The sequence below is a fragment of the Euleptes europaea genome, chromosome 4 (genome assembly GCF_029931775.1).
Source record: "Euleptes europaea isolate rEulEur1 chromosome 4, rEulEur1.hap1, whole genome shotgun sequence".
NCBI lineage: Eukaryota > Metazoa > Chordata > Lepidosauria > Squamata > Sphaerodactylidae > Euleptes > Euleptes europaea.
The window spans coordinates 53,863,278-53,882,611 of NC_079315.1; the positions used below are offsets into that span (position 1 = coordinate 53,863,278).

At 40.4% G+C, this 19,334-nt stretch overlaps 1 protein-coding gene across 5 annotated transcripts in view; it reads left to right on the forward strand.

Annotated features, from left to right (window-relative positions):
• LOC130477169 (transducin-like enhancer protein 4) overlaps positions 1–19,334 on the forward strand; it is a 195,100-nt gene that overhangs the window by 104,934 nt on the left and 70,832 nt on the right. For 3 of the 5 annotated variants that reach the window (XM_056849239.1, XM_056849235.1, XM_056849236.1), the window contains one exon: positions 16,877–16,951. The exons of the other annotated variants lie outside the window; for them this stretch is intronic. In XM_056849239.1, coding sequence (XP_056705217.1) covers positions 16,877–16,951 — 75 coding nt within the window. The remainder of the gene's footprint in view (positions 1–16,876; positions 16,952–19,334) is intronic. 5 annotated transcript variants of the gene reach the window in all.

Sequence of the window (19,334 nt, forward strand, 5' to 3'; positions counted from 1 at the left end):
TCTTGAGACATCTTGTTGTGGAGTTTAATCAGAGGTGAAACTTCCACTAAGGGTGCCACTTTCAAACTTAGTGGAAGTTTCACTCTTACTCATCAGGCCACATGTTTTCTGACAAGGTGGAGTAGGGAAGAAAAGCTTTTAGACAAAATGGATTTGGATCAGTTTGACCAACTTAAAATGGTAGATGATGAAGAGTAATGATTCCCTCCACTGCAAACTGTGTCAGTGTCTTCTTGCCAGGGCTTGGTACTGGCTTGCTGGGTTAGTTTGGTTTTGCATTCTATGCTTTGAACTTGGTTCTGTTGATCTTGCAACATTGTGTTTTTTGCTCAAGTTGGTTTGCATTGGAGTCTCTGGACATTGAGGATGCACTCAAAGGAATGACAGCATTGCCCATTGGCAACAATGGAAAGTGATGGAATGCACATTTGATTGGAGCCAGGAATGCCAATTGACTTGCATGGGCTCCATTGAAATACATTACAACACACAAAAGTTGCAAAGAAAATGGGTAGCAGGCTTAGAATGATGGTCTCTGTGCCCAGAGAGACTGCTTTGGGACTGGAATGATAGCTCCCAGAATGGAATGACAGTCCTTGGGAGTTTTGCAACTTGAAGGACAGCTGAGTGGAATGATGACTACTGAAGTGTTCCATGACAATCGAATGACAGTCCCTGTGACCAGATAAACTGCTCTGGTCATTCCAGTCCCAGAGCACTGATTCTATTCCTAGGGACTGTCATTCTTCTCTGGGCCTGTCATTGCACTCTGGTGCTATCATTTCATTCTGTGAGCACTTATACTACTGGTAGGGCTGTGATTCCACTCTAGAGGCAGTCTCTCTGGGCCACTGTAAAGCCATTGTGTGTTTCCTCACTGTAAATCTATTCTGCATTTTCATTGTAACTTGTGCGTGTTTTGATGGACCCTATGCTAATCAGTTGGCATCCCTGGCTCCCATTATATCCAATAGGCATTCTTGCATCTCCCATTTCTCCCAATGGGCAATCCTATCATTCTTTTTAGTACCTCCCTCCTTGTTAAATTGGTTTTGGTTGGATTTTCTAATTTGATATTGGTTGTGTTAGGCTTGTCACATTGCCCTGTTGTTCTGCTGGGGTACCCTGGTTGTGCTCTGGTTCTGTTGGGCTTGTTATGTTTGCATTGGGACACTTTTGGCCAGTGACTGCTTTGCTTGCTCTTGTGTCTTTGCCTTGGAGAAAACATGGGATTCCCCCCATATGCAACAATGGAGGATGGCTGGGGGCACCTTGAAACTTGGGGGTTATTTAGTGGACAGACACCATCCGCTCTGCTGCAGTTTTGGTGCCACTTGTTTAAAAAAACAATCCCTTCTGCCCCAGAAAGATTCCCTATAGTGAATAGTGGAACCAAATAATTATAATCTAAAAAAAAAAAGGATCTGAGTACCAAACCTGTGTTGTTACTGTACTGTTTTATCAACTGAGGGTTGATTTCTTGAGCACATCTTTTGAAAGCAAACCTCCTCACAGTGATGTTGTATGTGTTCCCTTACAGTCATGCTAGTATGACTAGGGAGTAATGTGATTCCAAAAGGAGGGGTTTGGATAATGTTCACGATATATTTTAAATCAAATGCTAGGAGGATGAGGGGCCAGTGACTGCAGGAATGCACCCTATTTTCCTGTTAACCCTGTTCCTTTGCACCCTGTTCAAGCAGTATGTACAAGCCAGGCCCAAGCATCATTTTTCTGTGCATGGTACAAACTTGTAACATGATCTCCTCTTCCCAGCCTTAACTCACACATTCTCCTGAGTAAGGAAAGATAACTTTGCACCTTGGCCTACATCTCTGTAGGTTCCAATAAAGTGTACCCTGTTTCCTCAGCCTACCCTCACACTGTGCATAGGCCCTGCATTCAAGAAACTGAAATTAAAGTCTCATGGTTCCCGTCAAGTCTGTGGTCTCTTCTCACCACCTTACCATCTGTTTGGCCACAGGAAGCAAGTTTTTGAATGCCAGTAACCGCACACTTACATTTAAGCTATGCCTTCCCATAATCATGCTTATTGTTAGACAATACTGCTATGTGTCAAATTCTTAGTTGTGTCCATTCCTCTTCATAAGGGCGTTCTGAAATCATAGCCGTAATCTTGCTGTTTAATGTGGAACACAGCTGAGAAATGCAGAATCAGATATGGCTTATGGGGCACTTTGACTATTGCCTTTATATCATTCTTTTCACTGATATGAATTTCACCAGTTGATATCATTTAGTGTTAGACGATGAATTGTTGATGGCTGTTGAGTATGGATTTGAACCTGAGTCAACAATATCTAGAGTCATGTTCTCTTTAGTACATGATGAAAGTGAAGAAAAAACTGGTGCAAGGGAAATAATACTTTAATAAGTTCTGTAACCCCCAACTTGTTTTGCTTGCATGGGACGCTGAAGTAAAAAAAGATCCCCCTGAAGAAGCGTACGCAAAACACGTTGGGGTTACAGAACTTATCAAAATATTATTTCCCTTTCATCAATTGTTTCTTTGTGTTCATTTTGTTTTGGTGCAGCCTCCTTTTTCTTCCTTTTTAGTACATGACATAAACATTATTAAATTGTAGATTACAGTTAAAATTCTGACACCCATGGGGAGAAACAGCAATATATGGATAGTGTATGGTAGTAAACTAGAAGTCAAAAGAAAAGGACCCCTCCCCTCAAAAAGAGATCATTCATAAGGGATCTCACACATTAAGAATAAAGGGAGTGTCAACTCTTGTCACAATTAGGGAAGGGCTATTAGTTAAAATTTGATATATCATTTATGAGTTTGCTTCTTCAGCATTGTTTGCAAGATTTCATCAAGCATTGCAGTAAGGATTGAAAAGTAAACAAAGAACCCCCAATACTTTAAAAAAGCAAGCAAGCTGGGATGCTCTGAAACCTGTTTTTCCAAAACTCCTTATCATTTTTTTTTGGCATATACACAACTCTGTGCTTGACTTTCCCCCTTTTCCCATGGTCTGCCATTTGTTCCATGTTCCAGATTTCTAAATTTTAAGTATGATCATCAGAACTAAATAGCAAATTGTCTACCTTTTGACCAACTGATTGCTTGAAGTAAATATGGATATTAACCAAAACCTCAAGTGTCTTTTCAGGATCAGGACAGGATGCTAGATGACCTATGAATGTATCTAGTAGAGCTTTTATTGTAAAACGAGTAGACATGGGGAGCCCCAATTGGGATTTTTTAAATCTTTTCCATTTTCCAAACCATAAGTGGCATATCCAGAGCTGCTACATAGGTAAATATTTCAACCCCACTTTTTTTCCCATCCAGGGACTCAAAAGCAGCTAACAAAGTGAAGTACACACTATAATTTTTAAAAAGTTACTCCACCCAACAGACCAGCCCAATACACCCTCCAAGCAAATGATAAGCTACAAGGTCATATTGGACTGGTGCAGGTTCCACTTCCTAAGAGCAGCCAGGCTTTAAAGGACCTGAAAAAGGGGAAGGATCAGTGCTCAGCCTGGATCTTATTTAGTTGGCTGGGATATTTGATCATTGGGGGAAACACATAGGTTGTGGAGGGGGTGGGTTGGAGTTTTTCCCAAGAGCAAATACCTTTTAAGGAGCATCAGAACTGAGGAAAATGGCACAGAGAGAAAGCAGAACTTTTCCTTCGCCTGCATCTGCTATTCAGCAATAAAAATGTGCACACAGATCCATTAATGAATCTTCCAGTATCTCATCTGTGTTGACCCTGAGATACTAAAGAATATATGAAAACTGACCATTTAATAAGCAGGTTTGTAAGAGGGAATCTGTATTAGAGTGACAGGAACAGGAGTTTTTGTTTGTTTTTTTAAAACGTGGCATTACTTTGGGATGGTTCCAAAGTAAAAGGAACCATAATTCAGATACAAATTGTTGTGTGTTTTATTCTGTCCTGAATTCATAATGATCTTTCCAGTTTTTTGTACATTGACATACACAAAAGTTCTAAGCATTGTGTGTGTGCATATTTTGGCTCACAGAAGCTAGATAACCTGATGATGGAGGAAAAAGAAAAACTCCGTACAATTTGTGAACTTTCCCTGAACTGTTCTCTATTTTTTTCTTTTTAAAGTGGATTTTCCAAGACTCTTTGTGTGTGTGTGTGTGTGTGTGTGTGTATGTTTGGAGAAGCCTGTATAAACATTTCTTTTAGTTTTTACTTCCCCCTTTTGTAGATGTAGGGAAAGACAGAGGGAATCTGTTTTGAATGTGCAACTGATCACAAAACTCCGTCACGTCAAAATCTTGAGAGGCAGCACGTTAAGGCATTTCTGTAAGATGAATGAAATCTAGGCTTTAATGTTACTAGTAGTGCCTGTATTGTAGTGTCATACTCTGCAGGCTTCTTTCTTTCCTAGCATATAGAATTTTAACACTCAGGGAGATGCATATAGAGATGCAAGTCTTAGAAATAGTTTTGAAAGAAATGTTGATGTGGAGGAAATCATTTTGAACTAAGGTTTTAAAGAACCACAGATGCTTTAGTTGAGGGGAGGGAAAGAGAGAGCGATATGGAGTAGAACTGTTGTGCTGATCTGATATGGAATAATACTATTTCCCATTGGCCCAGGTGGAGGCGTTGTCTTGGGTGGCTGGGGTCCTGCTGCAAAGAGGTGGGTTGGTGGGTGTACATGGGAGAGAGGCTTTTGTAAATGGTTGTTTTGGTTGACTCCTTTGGTTTTTGTGTGGAAAAGAACAGCGTAAGGCAGAAATATTGCACACATATACACACAAGCACAGATAGAGATGAGGAGCCTTCCCAGATAGCATCAGTTGACAGTCTTGACCATATTGTGCTGCCCTAGAGAGGTTCTTACCACATGAACGGCTAATGTTGATTTAAGTAAATGAGTTGTACAAAACTCTTCTAAGGAAGGTAACCTTGGCTACAGTCCTAAGAACTTAAGCATAAACACCACTGAATAAAATGGGAATTATTTACTTGCAAGTAGACAGGAATCATAAGCAGGTTTACTCAGAATCCTACCTCAGTCTATTCAGTGGGGCTTACTCATAGGAAAGTGTTCATAGGATTGCAAAGTTGGTCACTAGACAAGGAAAGGGAAGCTTTCTTCTGCCCTTCAAATATGATATCATTCAGATTTTGCATGGGTCTACTATCTATCCATCACATTTTTCCAATGTGTGATTTATTGGGATGTAAATCCATGGAGTTGGATCCTACCAGCTTTTTTGTTCTTACCCGATTCTCCTCAGTGCTACTGCCATCCTAAATAGGTTTTGTCTGCACGTATTGTATGATCCCTAGTTCAGTTCTTTTGATGGTCAAAAACATCTGCTTGGCCCTGTTTCACCAATGGAAAAACTAGTAGCAGTGAACCCAGGTATGGGTTAGATCCTGGGCATTTCCAAGAGAAAATCATATCTAGGCTTTCCACCACTGTCCCCTCCCATTTCTGGGGAAAGTTGTTGTCAACACCTCTACATCCTTAAGCACTTTGTGCACGATGCATTCTGGACCTTGGCATGTTTTGTCAGAACAAAAGGTGAGATGTTCCTCTTAATTTGGTGGGCACTTGTGGCTGTATTTGTTTCAGTTCTTTAGAAATCATACTGTGGTTTAAGTATCCTGTCTCTGCGTTATTTTTTGCTTATACTATAATGTTAAAAAAGAGGCTGGGAAATGTCATCAATTATTTTCTTATTACGCCTGTGGGGGGAAATGAACGAAATTCAGTGGCTGCATGCACTGATGACAAAGTTAGTGCTTCATAATAGTGCTAGGCTAGCTCATCTTATTGCTTGTTAACTTTGTAAGAAATCAGTGGTGTGCGTTAACACGGTTTGATGCAAGAGATCATTGCCAAAGTCACTAGAGATTTCTTGCTAAGATTGGAGTTGTGGTATGTCACTGTTGTATGAACTATTTTAAGGGCAATTTAGTCACCATGCTATACTGGATTCTGACCTTACTATATTAAGGACCTTTTAGGCAGCTCAGCTAAGTGTTGTGAACAATTGTTAGTGTTTAAAGGTGAGGGGTGGCCATTAGACAGTAGGGGTTTGGCCAAAATAGTTTTGGTTCGTTTGAGTTGTGTTTTTTTAAGCTGTTAAGCTTGGTTCTTTTCTTTAATCTTTGTTTCCATGGTTTTCAATGAAAAACACATTTGTTTATGTGAGGTAACCATTTTTTGTCCTACAAGGCTGAGGTGAAATTCTCAGAGAAGGGTACCTGTTTCTTCCCCTTCCCTAACATTGTTCCCCCACTGCTGCTTCTAAAAAAAAAAAGGGCCAAGTGATCTCAAAACTGTAATGCTCATCACTGATCTTGGAGTCATCTTCATCGCAGAATTCTCATACTTGAGAATGTATGGATTGGGTTTCCCTTTTGTAGAGGAAAAGGAAACATTTGGCTGTGTTCCCCAGTTACCTGTCTGCTTTCTAGGGGGTACAAGAAAAAATGTCTACATGGTTTCCCTTGCAAGTGCACTGTCTATCCCATGTTGCTTCTGCATTCAGAAATGGCAAGCAAAATGATTGCCCCTGTGCAAAGTAAGCAGGAAGGAACACTCCAAAGAACTTAACGGTTCAGCAAACATACAGGATCCATTTCTGATTACGTAGCTCTTCCTAAAGTTGTGACAACAGTGCAGTAAGAGAAAGTAGAAATGATGTACTCAGACACTGTTGGGGACCAGTTGATTGCAAGATATCCGTGCAGCAGATTATCTAGTATCATTTTCTCTTTTGGAGGCTCCTTCCACTGCCTTCACCTCATGCAACTGTAAAAAGGAGACAAAGAGCCAGATTAAGCCACTGCTAAAGATTTCCAGATATTACCAAATAGTTTTTCTTATTGATCAAATTCATTATATTAAATACCAGAAGCCATTCACTTTTAATTTTGATTTCTGAATGCATATGTCTCATAGGCACTGATCAGCAAAGAATTGGTACTGAATTTGTGAATGTAGTTTGTTGATGCTGAAGTTCCCTCCTCATATGCTGAAAGCCACACGTGCATTGTTCTCTCCTGTGAGCGGGCACTATACCATGAGTTGCTTTCTTGTGAGCAACAGCCTATTTTTTTTAAACCTGAAAGCTGCATCCTAACGGCAATGTTATTAAAACTATTTGGCCCCAAGTGGACATAGGACAAAAATAAGAAAGCTTATCCATTCATCTTACAAATTGTTGAAAGGCATAGTTTAACCTGTGGAATCCATCCTGTTCCTATGCTGAAATGGAATTCATTTCTGATCATCAGGGGCATTTCCCATAATCAGTTTTGGCATTCTTTTTTATACAGGGGCATTTCCCATAATCAGTTTTGGCATTCTTTTTTATACAGAATTTGGTTCTAGGATTGATAGCTAGAATTAGACCTTGATGTGATCCTGCAAAGTGCTTTTTGTGCTCCTACGCAAGAATGCAGTTGATTGAATCGCTTGTTGCAGTTTACCTATGCCTTTGATAGTAATACTTCCTTAAGTCTACACTTCTGTTTTGCAAATTTAAAATGGATTCATTTACCATGGGTGCTCTTGAAAAAAGAAAAGCAAGTCATCCAAGACTGAAATCAGCCTATCCCTGGTCTAGAATGATTTATTGGGTTGATACCCTGTCTTTATCCCCAATGGGGACCCAAAGTAGCTGACAACCACTACACCATGGTGCATCAGACACCAAATGTACACATTCCCTTCTGTCTTATGTACAGATTATCCCATGATGTCCCATTTTAGCCATAGTTTGTCATCATCTGCACCAGCGAAAATCCCATGCACCCTTCATTACCTCAAATGAAACTGCAGTACTCCACTTGTTACATTTTACCTAAATCTATTGGCTGACTATGGCCATTTATGCAGGGCTGTTTCCATCATGGTCACCCCAAAGACTGTTCCGGTGCTTTGTTTTGATTATGCATGCCTTTCCTGACCATCAGAGGTTGCCTCGCTCTCCCTGCGCATTTCTGCTCTGCTCATTTTGCCCGCGTTTTCCGGGTTCTGTTTTAGCAAGAATCCAGAAAACATGGGCCAAACATGTGGAAACATGCAGGGAGAGCGAGGCGACGGGAAAAGCATTCATAATCAAAATGAAGCACCGGAGCAGTAGGTGGGGTGACTATGGTGACACAGCCCTGCATAAATGGCCTATGTATTTTCAAGCAAGGACATTTTTTTCCAGTGAACTTTTAATATATTCTTTTCCCTAAAGAAAGTGTCCTAAGGTGGCAAACTTCTTATACCAGGAAAGAAGCAGCGGATATTCTATATATACCAAGAAGAAAGATGTGCTTCAAGGAAACTGTGGCTTCCACCCAGTTATGAATACAATGTTTTCAGTTCCCCTTTGTCCAGTTCTTTATGTTGGATGAAAAGCCTCTTACTGTAGTTAAGACCTGCTCTTCCCACCCACCCTCTCCAATTCCCATCAGTGTAAAGAAAATCCGCCAGTTCTTAAATCTCTTTTCAGACAGTGTGTACCTTGAAGGGTTTTTTAATGCTCTCCTAGCTCTCTGTGAGGTGGCTCAGGCTTTTTTTTAAAAAAACCTGCTTTTCTAAACCTTGTAAAAGTAAGTGTTATCTCTAAAGTGTTTAGAAATCCAGATTCCCTCCCCCAATCCTAAAAGGGATTGTAACATTTAAGAAATAAATAACATGGAGTTGCCCCAACATTTTTAAATAGTATGTCCCCCATTATGAATGGCTAGAAGTAATGTTTTAACCTGTTAAGTGTTGCTTTCCTTCCGTGCTTCTCTAGGATGTGGCATATAGAAATGAAATGCTTTGAATAAGGGCATGTTTAAGCCTTTCTTGTGCATCTCTGGAAACCACCATAACCCTGACATACATTTGCATCCCTCCCCAGTAGCATTGAGAAACAGCACTAATTTCTTCACTTCTGATGTACATCAGTCACTAGTGGAGTACTGAAGAGGAGAAAAAATCCTGATGGTGGTATAATGCATTGAGTACTGATCAGGAGTAGTAATCATATTTAGTTATCTTTTGTACAATCAATATTAGCGTGGATTTCTCCTTTAAGTGCATTGTGTTTGTTTTGTCCAGTTGCTTTTGTAGAGCCAGGCATTTTGAATCTCTTTCTGGATAGTGGAGTAGATTGTCATATTCATGCTTGTAAGTGTCCGTTATGATGATGATTAGCTCCATGCATGGTGGGTAGTGGGGAAAGAGTGAGAATAACCCAATTCTTCCGCCCATCTAGCAAGCATCAGTCCCACTTCTACTACCAGCAGCCTTGTTGATCAAGGCTGAATGGGGTCACATCCTGTATGTTTATATTCAAATCATGCAGCTGACTTTTGGATTTGTTTCTGAGACATCAGCCATGAGCTCTTAATACATGAGAGTATAATATGGCTTGTTCTGGATATTAAGCCATAACTTGGGTATTTATTTAGATATTCATACCCTACCTTTTCTTCTCAGTGGGGACCCGAAGCAGTTTACCACATCATTGTCCCAGCCCTGATACGTATTGCTGTCTGGAGACAGTGGCATCTCTTGGTGTCATGACTCTTGAGTGGATGGGAGGTTTTGCCTTGAGCTGTGGCACATAACTCACTGCCTGGCTCAGTAGATTGGAGGTGGTGCTCTTTTGCTGCACAGCTCAGATGGGTGGGACTCCCATAGGGAATGAACTGGGCTGTGGGGGCTAGATTTGCTGCCCCAGGGAAGGGGACACAGCTGTGTTCCCTTTCCTCCCACTGTCAGTGGGCAGTTGACCAGTACTTGTGAAGTGAGCCTCAGTGGCTGGCTCTGACTCCTAATGGAGTGGGATGCATGTGGCTTAGACGCCCATAGTTACTGTGTGTGTGTGAGCATTCAGCTTCCCTCCTCAAGTCTGTCAGAAGCTGGTTGTTCCTGAGGGGATTCGCAGCTGGATCCAGGTGGCAGGCATTTCACAAACCAGATAAGAAAAGGATCCTAAAGAATCACAGTAAGGGCAGAAAGGGTGCCCCCCATTACATGATATGGCCAACAACCATATATCTTCTTCCCCTTCCACTTGCATCAGCCAACATCAGCTGCTGGTAGAGAACATGCTTTACATGTACTGGAGGGCAGGGTGGGTACAAGACGTGCAGTGAGGGGGTAGAGATTCAAACAGGCACCCTGGGTCAATGCTGGAGCTCCTGCTTTGCATGCAGGGGCTTCCAAGTATAATCCTTGCAGTCTCCAGTTAGAAAACTTCAGCTAATCTCATGACAACTCTGGTGCACTCAAAAGCTTGACTGTTATGTGGTTTAGTTAGACTCAGGATGTGGTCATGCTGTTTTCTGGCCACGTTAACACAATTTGATAACGTTTTGCTGCTTACATTTGCATTTTGTCTCAGTTGTGTATAACTGGCTCATATAGGAAATTAAATTTCTTTGACACTTGCATTATATAGTGTTTTATCAAAAACGGTCAATTCCCCAAGAAAATAGGTGGTATCAAAATGGTCTTTCTGACCACACACAACATTTTTAAAAGAATGGAAGACCTCATACATTCCAAATGCATTCACTTCTTGATTATTAGTCCTCCTCCCCCATTACAATGTTTTGGCATTTGGCACATGTATATCAGTAACCCTTTTCTGATATTCTGTATGTGTTGCACGTTAGCCTTTGTTATAGTATTTGGTTTTTTAAACAAAATATCCTTCACAACTTGTTGAAGGGAGATGACCTTTCTGACAACATCCTTTAGCTACCTGCTAATTAGTCCTGTAGGTTTTGAAGAATTTACTCCTGGGAAATCAAATATGGCTGAGTTTGGTTTTCTGGGAAATTTTCTGATCACACTTATGTTTAATGTTATAGTGTTATGGCCATTATTTCTACGAAAATCAACAATGTTTGTTTTCAGTTTCTTGGAACTACTGAGGATTAAGTCAAGGCCACCTGTAGTTTTATAAATGGCTATATTATATATATTTTTGTCTGTCTTGAAGTTTGAGATTACATTTATCTTCAGCATGACTGGGAAGTTAAAGATATCCTTTATTTTATATATAATAATATACACACACACACACACACACACAGGAAGATCACAGTTATAATTTTTGTCAGGTAGCTTAAGACATGACTAGTCTTGTATTGCTTTTCTCTTTTTTTAGCTTGATTTTCTATCAGCAGTGATTGTGTGGTTAGAACTATTTCCCCAGAAGATCATGGAATCTCTTCTTCCTTTGGCTTACAGTGCAGTGCTGCCTTCATGACCTATTCATACTCTTCTACAGATTTTTTTTATATCCATGGATAACAGTATCCCATTGATTTCCCCTGTCCTATCGAGGTTCTGATTTGCCTGCTGTTATCTGTATTCTGTTTCACTTTTAGGCACTTCTGAACTGGGTTCAGAAGGTCTATCCACTGGCTTATTTCTGCAAATAACTGCTATGTATTGCTGTCTGCTTGCAGCTCTTACAAGGAGACTGCTTAGGTGAATAGTTATTTGTGGGGATAAGCTGGCAAAGAAACTTGTGGAGCCATCACTGTTTATTTAACCGGACAGGAATTTGCATTAAATATTACTCTCTTTAAATGTTCCATTTGTAAATAACTTTTTTTCTTTTGCACTTGCCTTGTTAACCATTTCTTGTTAATTTCCACATCCTTCTTGTCCACTTTGATTTTCACCTTCAGATCATAGAGTATATGAATCATCATTCTTAGGAGTGCTTTTCAGCACCTACCAACTTTACAAAAGTTGGTTTAAGGCTGCTTTGCAGTGTCTCGATTGTAAGTGGCAGTGGTTGGTTCCACTATAATCCATGTAAGGCCACTTTCTTCAGTACAGTCTCCCTTTCCTCCAGATTGTTGCCTAGTGCCCGTCAGTTCTGAAATCCTTGAAATCTAACATGGTTGCTTGCTTTCTAGTTGCTCAGACATTGCATGTTTTTTTGTTTTGTTTTTTTGAAAATATAAGAGGAGGGGTTTTTTTGTTTTTTTAGTGAACTTACAAGGAGAGGTAGAGGCTTAGATTCAGTGTAGCATTTCTGTGGACAAAAGGATTTTGGTGGGTGAAGTGTGACTTTCTCCCCTTCCTCTTCCTGCTGTGACTCCAGTTGATTCTCAAAATGCTGCTCCTGGAAAACGGGCCCCCCGAGGAACTGTATTTCAGGGGGCTTTTCAGGATGCATCAGGAGGAGGGAGGCGCAAAAGTTGTGCTCCACAGACATTCCTTTAAACACTGTACTGGATCTAAGCAGAGGGTGAAAGATGGAAGCCCAGCTGTGCTGATGAGAGGAAGAATCCTGCAGGAACAATTTGTAAGAGGACCACAGGGTCAAAGTGGATTCCTTCGCCCACATTCTTCATTAGAACCATGCATCTGCCAACATTCCCCAGGCAACTAGCTGCTTGGTAGAAGGGTTGTGCTGGAGATGTTTCTCAGCGGTTGAGGGTGATAGATAGTGGCAGAAACTGTGACCCAGAGAATGAGGAAGGGGAAGTTATTGGGTTCAAGCACTGCCTGCATTATGATGTGGGTATTTGAGGTTCTCTTCCATTCTTGTCCCCTTTGTTTTATTCAGACCTTCTGCTCACCGGTAGCACTTTAGTAATTTATTAGTCTATCTGCCTGCCTGGATGTGCACAAGCTGAAAAGGCATCCAGGGATGAAAGTGTGATGCTCGCTTGCTTCTGTGGTTCCCTCCCAGCTTGCAATGTTGCTTGTCATCTTGGTGGGGTGGGGGTGTTTTCCTCTGTGCCTTCTCAGTCTGCAGCACTGCCTGGAATCCTGAAGTGCAAGCAAAACAATTGCCTCTGGGCTCCCTGTGTAGCCTGGGAAATCTTATCCTAGTATTAATCTACAAGTAAAAGGAAAGAAAGTTGGGAGACCCTCATTTTATCAAAGAATTCATGCAGATTGCTTATACAGATGTCGAAAATGCTTCCCAAGCTATTGATGATTGATGGAAATACTGAGGAACTGAAGATCTAACCGTACCAATCTGTTATGTTCCGAAATCTGCTTTAGTTGATGATCTGCAAGGTTCTTGTCAGTTTTATTATCTCCTTACTTTCTCATTGTGAAATGTTCTTGAACTCTCTAAGCTAGGCAGTCAGGTTCTAGAGGTACCATTTGACTGTTAACCTGGGTCTTGCTTGTTTTCATTGTACGAGGTGGGCTTTTTCCTTTTTGATGGGTTAATACAAAAATGCACATCTTGCGTCTTCCTATAGGCAAACTTCTTATTTCTGTAACCAGGTGGCAGGAATCCTGAACTGGCCATCTCGTTGGTTCTTGTAGGTTATCCAGGCTGTGTGACCGTGGTCTTGGTATTTTCTTTCCTGATGTTTCGCCAGCAGCTGTGGCAGGCATCTTCAGAGGAGTAACATTGAAGGACAGTGTCTCTCAGTGTCAAGTGTGTAGGAAGAGTAATATATAGTCAGAAGGGGGGGGTTGAGCTGAATCATTGTCCTGCAAAAAGTATCAAAGGTAATGTGCTAATCATTCTCCTGTAAGTTTCAAGATAATGTGCTAATGAGGGTGTGGTATGTTAATATGGAACCATTGTATCCTGAAGTGATCTGTTAATGTGTGAAATCCAAAGCTAATCTGCATGGCTATTGTGGACTGTAGTCTTTGTTAGTCTGGAGGTTTTCAGGACAGGAAGCCAAGCCTTATTCATTCTTAAACTCTCTTCTTTTCTGTTAAAGTTGTGCTGATGTTTATGAATTTCAATGCTTCTCTGTGCAATCTGACAAAATAGTTGGTAGAATTGTCCAGTCTTTCAGTGTCTTGGAATAAGACCCTGTGTCCTGTTTGTGTCAGTCCATGTTCAGCCACTGCTGATTTCTCAGGTTGGCCAAGTCTGCAGTATCTTTCATGTTCTTTTATCCTTGTTTGTATGCTGCATTGTGTGGTCCCGATGTAAACTTGTCTGCAACTGCAAGGTATACGATATACTCCTGCAGAGGTGAGGGGGTCTCTTTTGTCTTTTGCTGATCGTAGCATCTGTTGTATTTTCTTGGGTTTAAACACCGTTTGTAGGTTGTTTTTTCAAAAGTTTCTCCATCCTATCAGTGACTCCTTTAATAAATGGCAAGAATACCTTTCCTATGGGAGACTGTTTTTCCTGATTTTTCTTTGCTTTAATGGCCCTTCTGATTTCATTTCTGGAATAGCCATTTGCTAGCAGTGCATGATTTAGATGATTAATTTCTTCCTTGAGAAACTGTGGTTCACAGATCCGTCTTGCACGGTCCATTAATATTTTGATTATTCCTCTTTTCTGTTGGGGGTGGTGGTTGGAGTTTTTGTGTAAGTAGCGATCTGTGTGAGTTGGTTTCCGGTAGACCTTGTGACCTAACTGAAAGTTTGTTTTACAGATGACAAGGGTATCAAGAAATGGGAGTTTACCCTCAATTTCCTTTTCCATGGTAAACTGAATGTTTGGATGGATATTATTAAGATGGTTTAGAAAGCCCATTAATTTTTCTTCACCATGGCTCCAAATAGTAAATGTATCATCTACAAACCTGAACCAGACTGTAGGTTTGTAAGGTGCCGATTCTAATGCTGTCTTTTCAAAATATTCCATGTAAAAGTTTGCTATTACTAGACTGAGTGGACTTCCCATAGCTACTCCATCAATCAGCCGATTCTAATGCTGGGATACAACATCAAAACTGACTAATATAGCCTGTGGATTGAGTCTCAATGTTTACCAAGGTAAAAAGAGATACAAACATTGAGACTCAATACACAGGATATATTAGTCAGTTTTGATGTTGTATCCCTTTTTTCCAAGGTTCCAGTGAAAGACACAATCTAATTGATTAACCAGATTTTTCCAGAAGATATAACAGCCTTATTTCACCATTGTTTGACTACAAGTTATTTCCTATGGGATAAAGAATTTTATGAGCAGATTGATGGAGTAGCTATGGGACGTCCACTCAGTCCAGTAATAGCAAACTTTTACATGGAATATTTTGAAAAGATAGCATTAGAATCGGCACCTTACAAACCTACAGTCTGGTTCAGGTTCGTAGATGATACATTTACTATTTGGAGCCATGGTGAAGAAAAATTAATGGACTTCTAAACCATCTTAATAATATCCATCCAAACATTCAGTTTTCCATGGAAAAGGAAACTGAGGGTAAACTCCAATTTCTTGATACCCTTGTCATCTGTAAAACAAACTTTCAGTTAGGTCACAAAGTCTACCGGAAACCAACTCACACAGATCGCTACTTACACAAAAACTCCAACCACCACCCCCAACAGAAAAGAGGAATAATCAAAACATTAATGGACCGTGCAAGACGGATCTGTGAACCACAGTTTCTCAAGGAAGAAATTAATCATCTAAATCATGCACTGCTAGCAAATGGCTATTCCAGAAATGAAATCAGAAGGGCCATTAAATCAAAGAAAAATCAGAAAACTCAGGAAAAACAGTCTCCCATAGGAAAGGTATTCTTGCCATTTATTAAAGGAGTCACTGATAGGATGGAGAAACTTTTGAAAAAACATAACCTACAAACGGTGTTTAAACCCACCAAGAAAATACAACAGATGCTACGATCAGCAAAAGACAAAAGAGACCCCCTCACCTCTGCAGGAGTATATCGTATACCTTGCAGTTGCAGACAAGTTTACATGGGGACCACACAACGCAGCATACAAACAAGGATAAAAGAACATGAAAGATACTGCAGATTTGGCCAACCTGAGAAATCAGCAGTGGCTGAACATGGACTGACACAAACAGGACACAGGGTCTTATGAAAGACTGGACAATTCTACCATTTTGTCAGATTGCACAGAGAAGCCATTGAAATTCATAAACATCAGCACAACTTTAACAGAAAAGAAGAGAGTTTAAGAATGAATAAGGCTTGGCTTCCTGTCCTGAAAACCTCCAGACTAACAAAGACTACAGTCCACAATAGCCATGCAGATTAGCTTTGGATTTCACACATTAACAGATCACTTCAAGATACAATAGTTCCATATTAACATACCACACCCTCATTAGCACATTATCTTGAAACTTACAGGAGAATGATTAGCACATTACCTTTGATACTTTTTGCAGGACAATGATTCAGCTCAACCCCCCCCTTTTGACTATATATTACTCTTCCTACACACTTGACACTGACACTGTCCTTCCGTGTTATTCCTCTGAAGATGCCTGCCACAGCTGCTGGCGAAACATCAGGAAAGAAATACCAAGACCACGGTCACACAGCCCGGATAATCTACAAGAACCAATGAACTCTGACCGTGAAAGCCTTCGACAATATTTTGGCCATCTCGTCTTTGGCTCTTTTTATCTGTGCATGCACTGTCACTCTCTCTTGGTCTACTTTGTCTACTTTCCTTGCATTAAGCTGCTTCAGCTTGTCTGAATCTTTTTAATAGCAGTTTTTTTAAAAAAAAAATGGTGCTAAAGCAAGCAACCATATCAACAGAAAATGGGAACTAACATTTGCTTGTCTGGTGAGAAAGTAGAGGGGGTCCCTCACTGCATCATTCTGTTTAGAATATTCTGGTGGTTGAAACCTTGAAAAAGATATTGCACTTCCGGACAGCAACGCCCTATGGAGTTAGGGTTGCTCTGAACTGGATTTTTGTTCCTGTGGGAACAATGAGTCAAAGTTGATTTCCAGGTAACTAATTGTTTTTTTGATAAACCCTCACCTTGAGTGTCTTTTGCATCCGATGTGGATTTTAGTTTCTTAAGACATTCTTTATTTCAAGCCTGCATGCCGTCTGAAGAGGTTTTTAAAGTTTATTTTTTTAAGGAGAAAAACCAATAGGAAATTCTGTGCTTAATTCACTAGAAAGCAAATAATTTTATTCTGTCTCTGATCTTCATTTATAGCACCAGCAACAAGTGGTGCAGGCTGTGGAACGTGCCAAACAAGTGACCATGGCAGAACTGAACGCAATCATTGGGGTATGTGGTCTTTCCATTTTAGCTTTAATAGTCTCTTTTTAAAAATTAGCTTGCTTTCTTTTCTTTTTTCTTTTTCAAACTTTGGCTTTTGTTGTTTTTGTTTAGTTCTTTAGCTAGTCAAAAGCACATTGGGCATCCCATGGACCTAGCAATTCTGGTTAGCCTGTGCTACCACAAACTGGTCAAGATGGCCCTTTGTACTGTACTTATAGTGCTGTCCCTATCCTATAGTACTATTAAAGCTTTCTAATGACAGTTGGTGCACAGGCTTCTCATTGACCATGAGGCCACTTCTCACTTTTATTTTCCCTATTGATATTTATTTAAATGAGAGTAAGTTCAGAAAGCAGATGGTAGTAGTAGAAGATACCCATCTTTGACTGTCCACACAATGCCATGCTATATTTTCTTGGCGCTTATTCAGTTTCATGAACAAGTGTAATGGGTGAGCTGAGATTTTGTCAGTCTCAGTTCTAGGCACTTTCAAAATCTAAAACATACCTTTCTGAGGATGTGGAATTTTCCATGGTGGAAGACCAAGTAAGACAATGCAGAAGGTGCAGGGGTTGCTGAAACCATGTGTCTTGGGTACTTCTGCAAACCATTTCTTTGATATTTTGAGCTTATTTCTCAAAATTATAGCCACCTGTCAATTAAAGCTCCTGAGCTAGTTGGCAATAAAATGTCAATATCAAATCATGTAAAACACAAACACAATACACTTCCAACAGCTATCAGTAAGTCCATTCCAATTGCCTGTTAGATCTGGGTTCTTTCTCTGCACATGGCCCATGGCTGTCTTCTGTGAGTGAAGAAAGAAACCAAAAGTAGGATCTGTCCAAGAACACATGTGTGTCAGATGAAGCTTTCAGAGATGGTTGGTCAGACACACATCATTTCTATCTGACTATTTTGTTCTTTGTTCATTTCTCTGTGCGTATTTTAAGACTCCCTGTTTAAGGAAAAGTTAAATGGACCTTACAAGCAAGAGTCTGACATGCTGCAGCAGCCCTATACAAATATCTTGTAGGCATGCTAATGAGTTATCCCAGCCTGTGTTGCTATAATGCTGTGTGAAATTGTTCTGCTACTTCTGATTATATTCATATATCAATCAGTGGAATAAAGCCAGGGAGTATTTTATCTGTTCCTCAAAGTAGCATGAATCTTTGCCTCTTCTCTTAGAATTCAGCATGTCCTTTTGACTTCTTTTACAGATGCGTTGCCATAAAAAAATTGCATTCTACCCTCTGAAGCTAGAATACATAGTTCTCATATGCATTTCCCCATTCACTTCTCATTTTATTTTTAATACATAGTTATTCACCTTTCCTTGAATGTGTTTCTTCCCTGCCCCCTCTACTTTTCACACACTAAATATGTGAGGTAGAGAGAGTGGCTAACCCAAGTTTGCCCATTGTTCTTCACTGTAGAGAAAGAATTTCAGTCTATGGCCCATGTCAAACTGCCCTTATAATCCGGTTGAGCAGTGGGTTGCTAACGGGTTTTTTGTGTAAATTCAGAGACAGCCGGTTTAGCTTCCGACTGCTGATTTTTTTTAGCTGTTCAGACAAATTTGCTTGCGTCCTGTTGGCATCATGGGCTCTGCCACTTTTTATGATAACTACTTTCTCGCATTTCTTCCTTCTGCTTCTGAATCACTCCAATGTGCTGTTTGAACTGTCTGGAGTTTTTATGAAAGGACCACTCCCCCCCCCCGCACCTTTTTCCGCCTGATGTTCTTTTTCTGCCTTTTTAAAAGACGTTCTGAGATTTGTGCTATGGTGCTAAAGCGCCAGCAGCACCATTAACATGCCTGTCACTGTAGCTGAAAAAGAATGCCATGTGGAAAAATGCGGGAAAACAATAGTGGCGCTGTTTAAACTGGCCAGAGCGCTTTAGAGGTGGCTTATAGAGGGATTGAAATAGCTATATGAACACGCATCTCTGTATCTCTTTACTTGGAAACAGCCCAACAGATGACATCTGAATGGGGCCTGTGTCGCCATAATTGTAGTCTGATGGTCTGTCATATCATTCGAGTCCTTTCTGACTCAGGTTGTCATGCTCCCCAAAAGGAGGTTCCAGAGGTTGGGAGACCGTCTAGCATGGCATTTGATGTGGTGAAAGGGGCTGCAGTCAAAATTGAAACTTCAGCAAACTCCTTATATATTTATAAAAGTGTTTTTCTCTCAAGTGTAAGACCTTGTTTTAGATATCAGCCTGCGTCTGCTCCTGTCTATTTGGAAGTAAAGTTTCATTCTTACTTGCCATATTTAATGTCATTACTGTTGTGGTGTTGACTGGTATGGTTTACAGTGTCCATGTGTCTTTAATGTTCTGTCATTTTTAATTGTTTTAAAAATTCAGCAATGAAAATCTG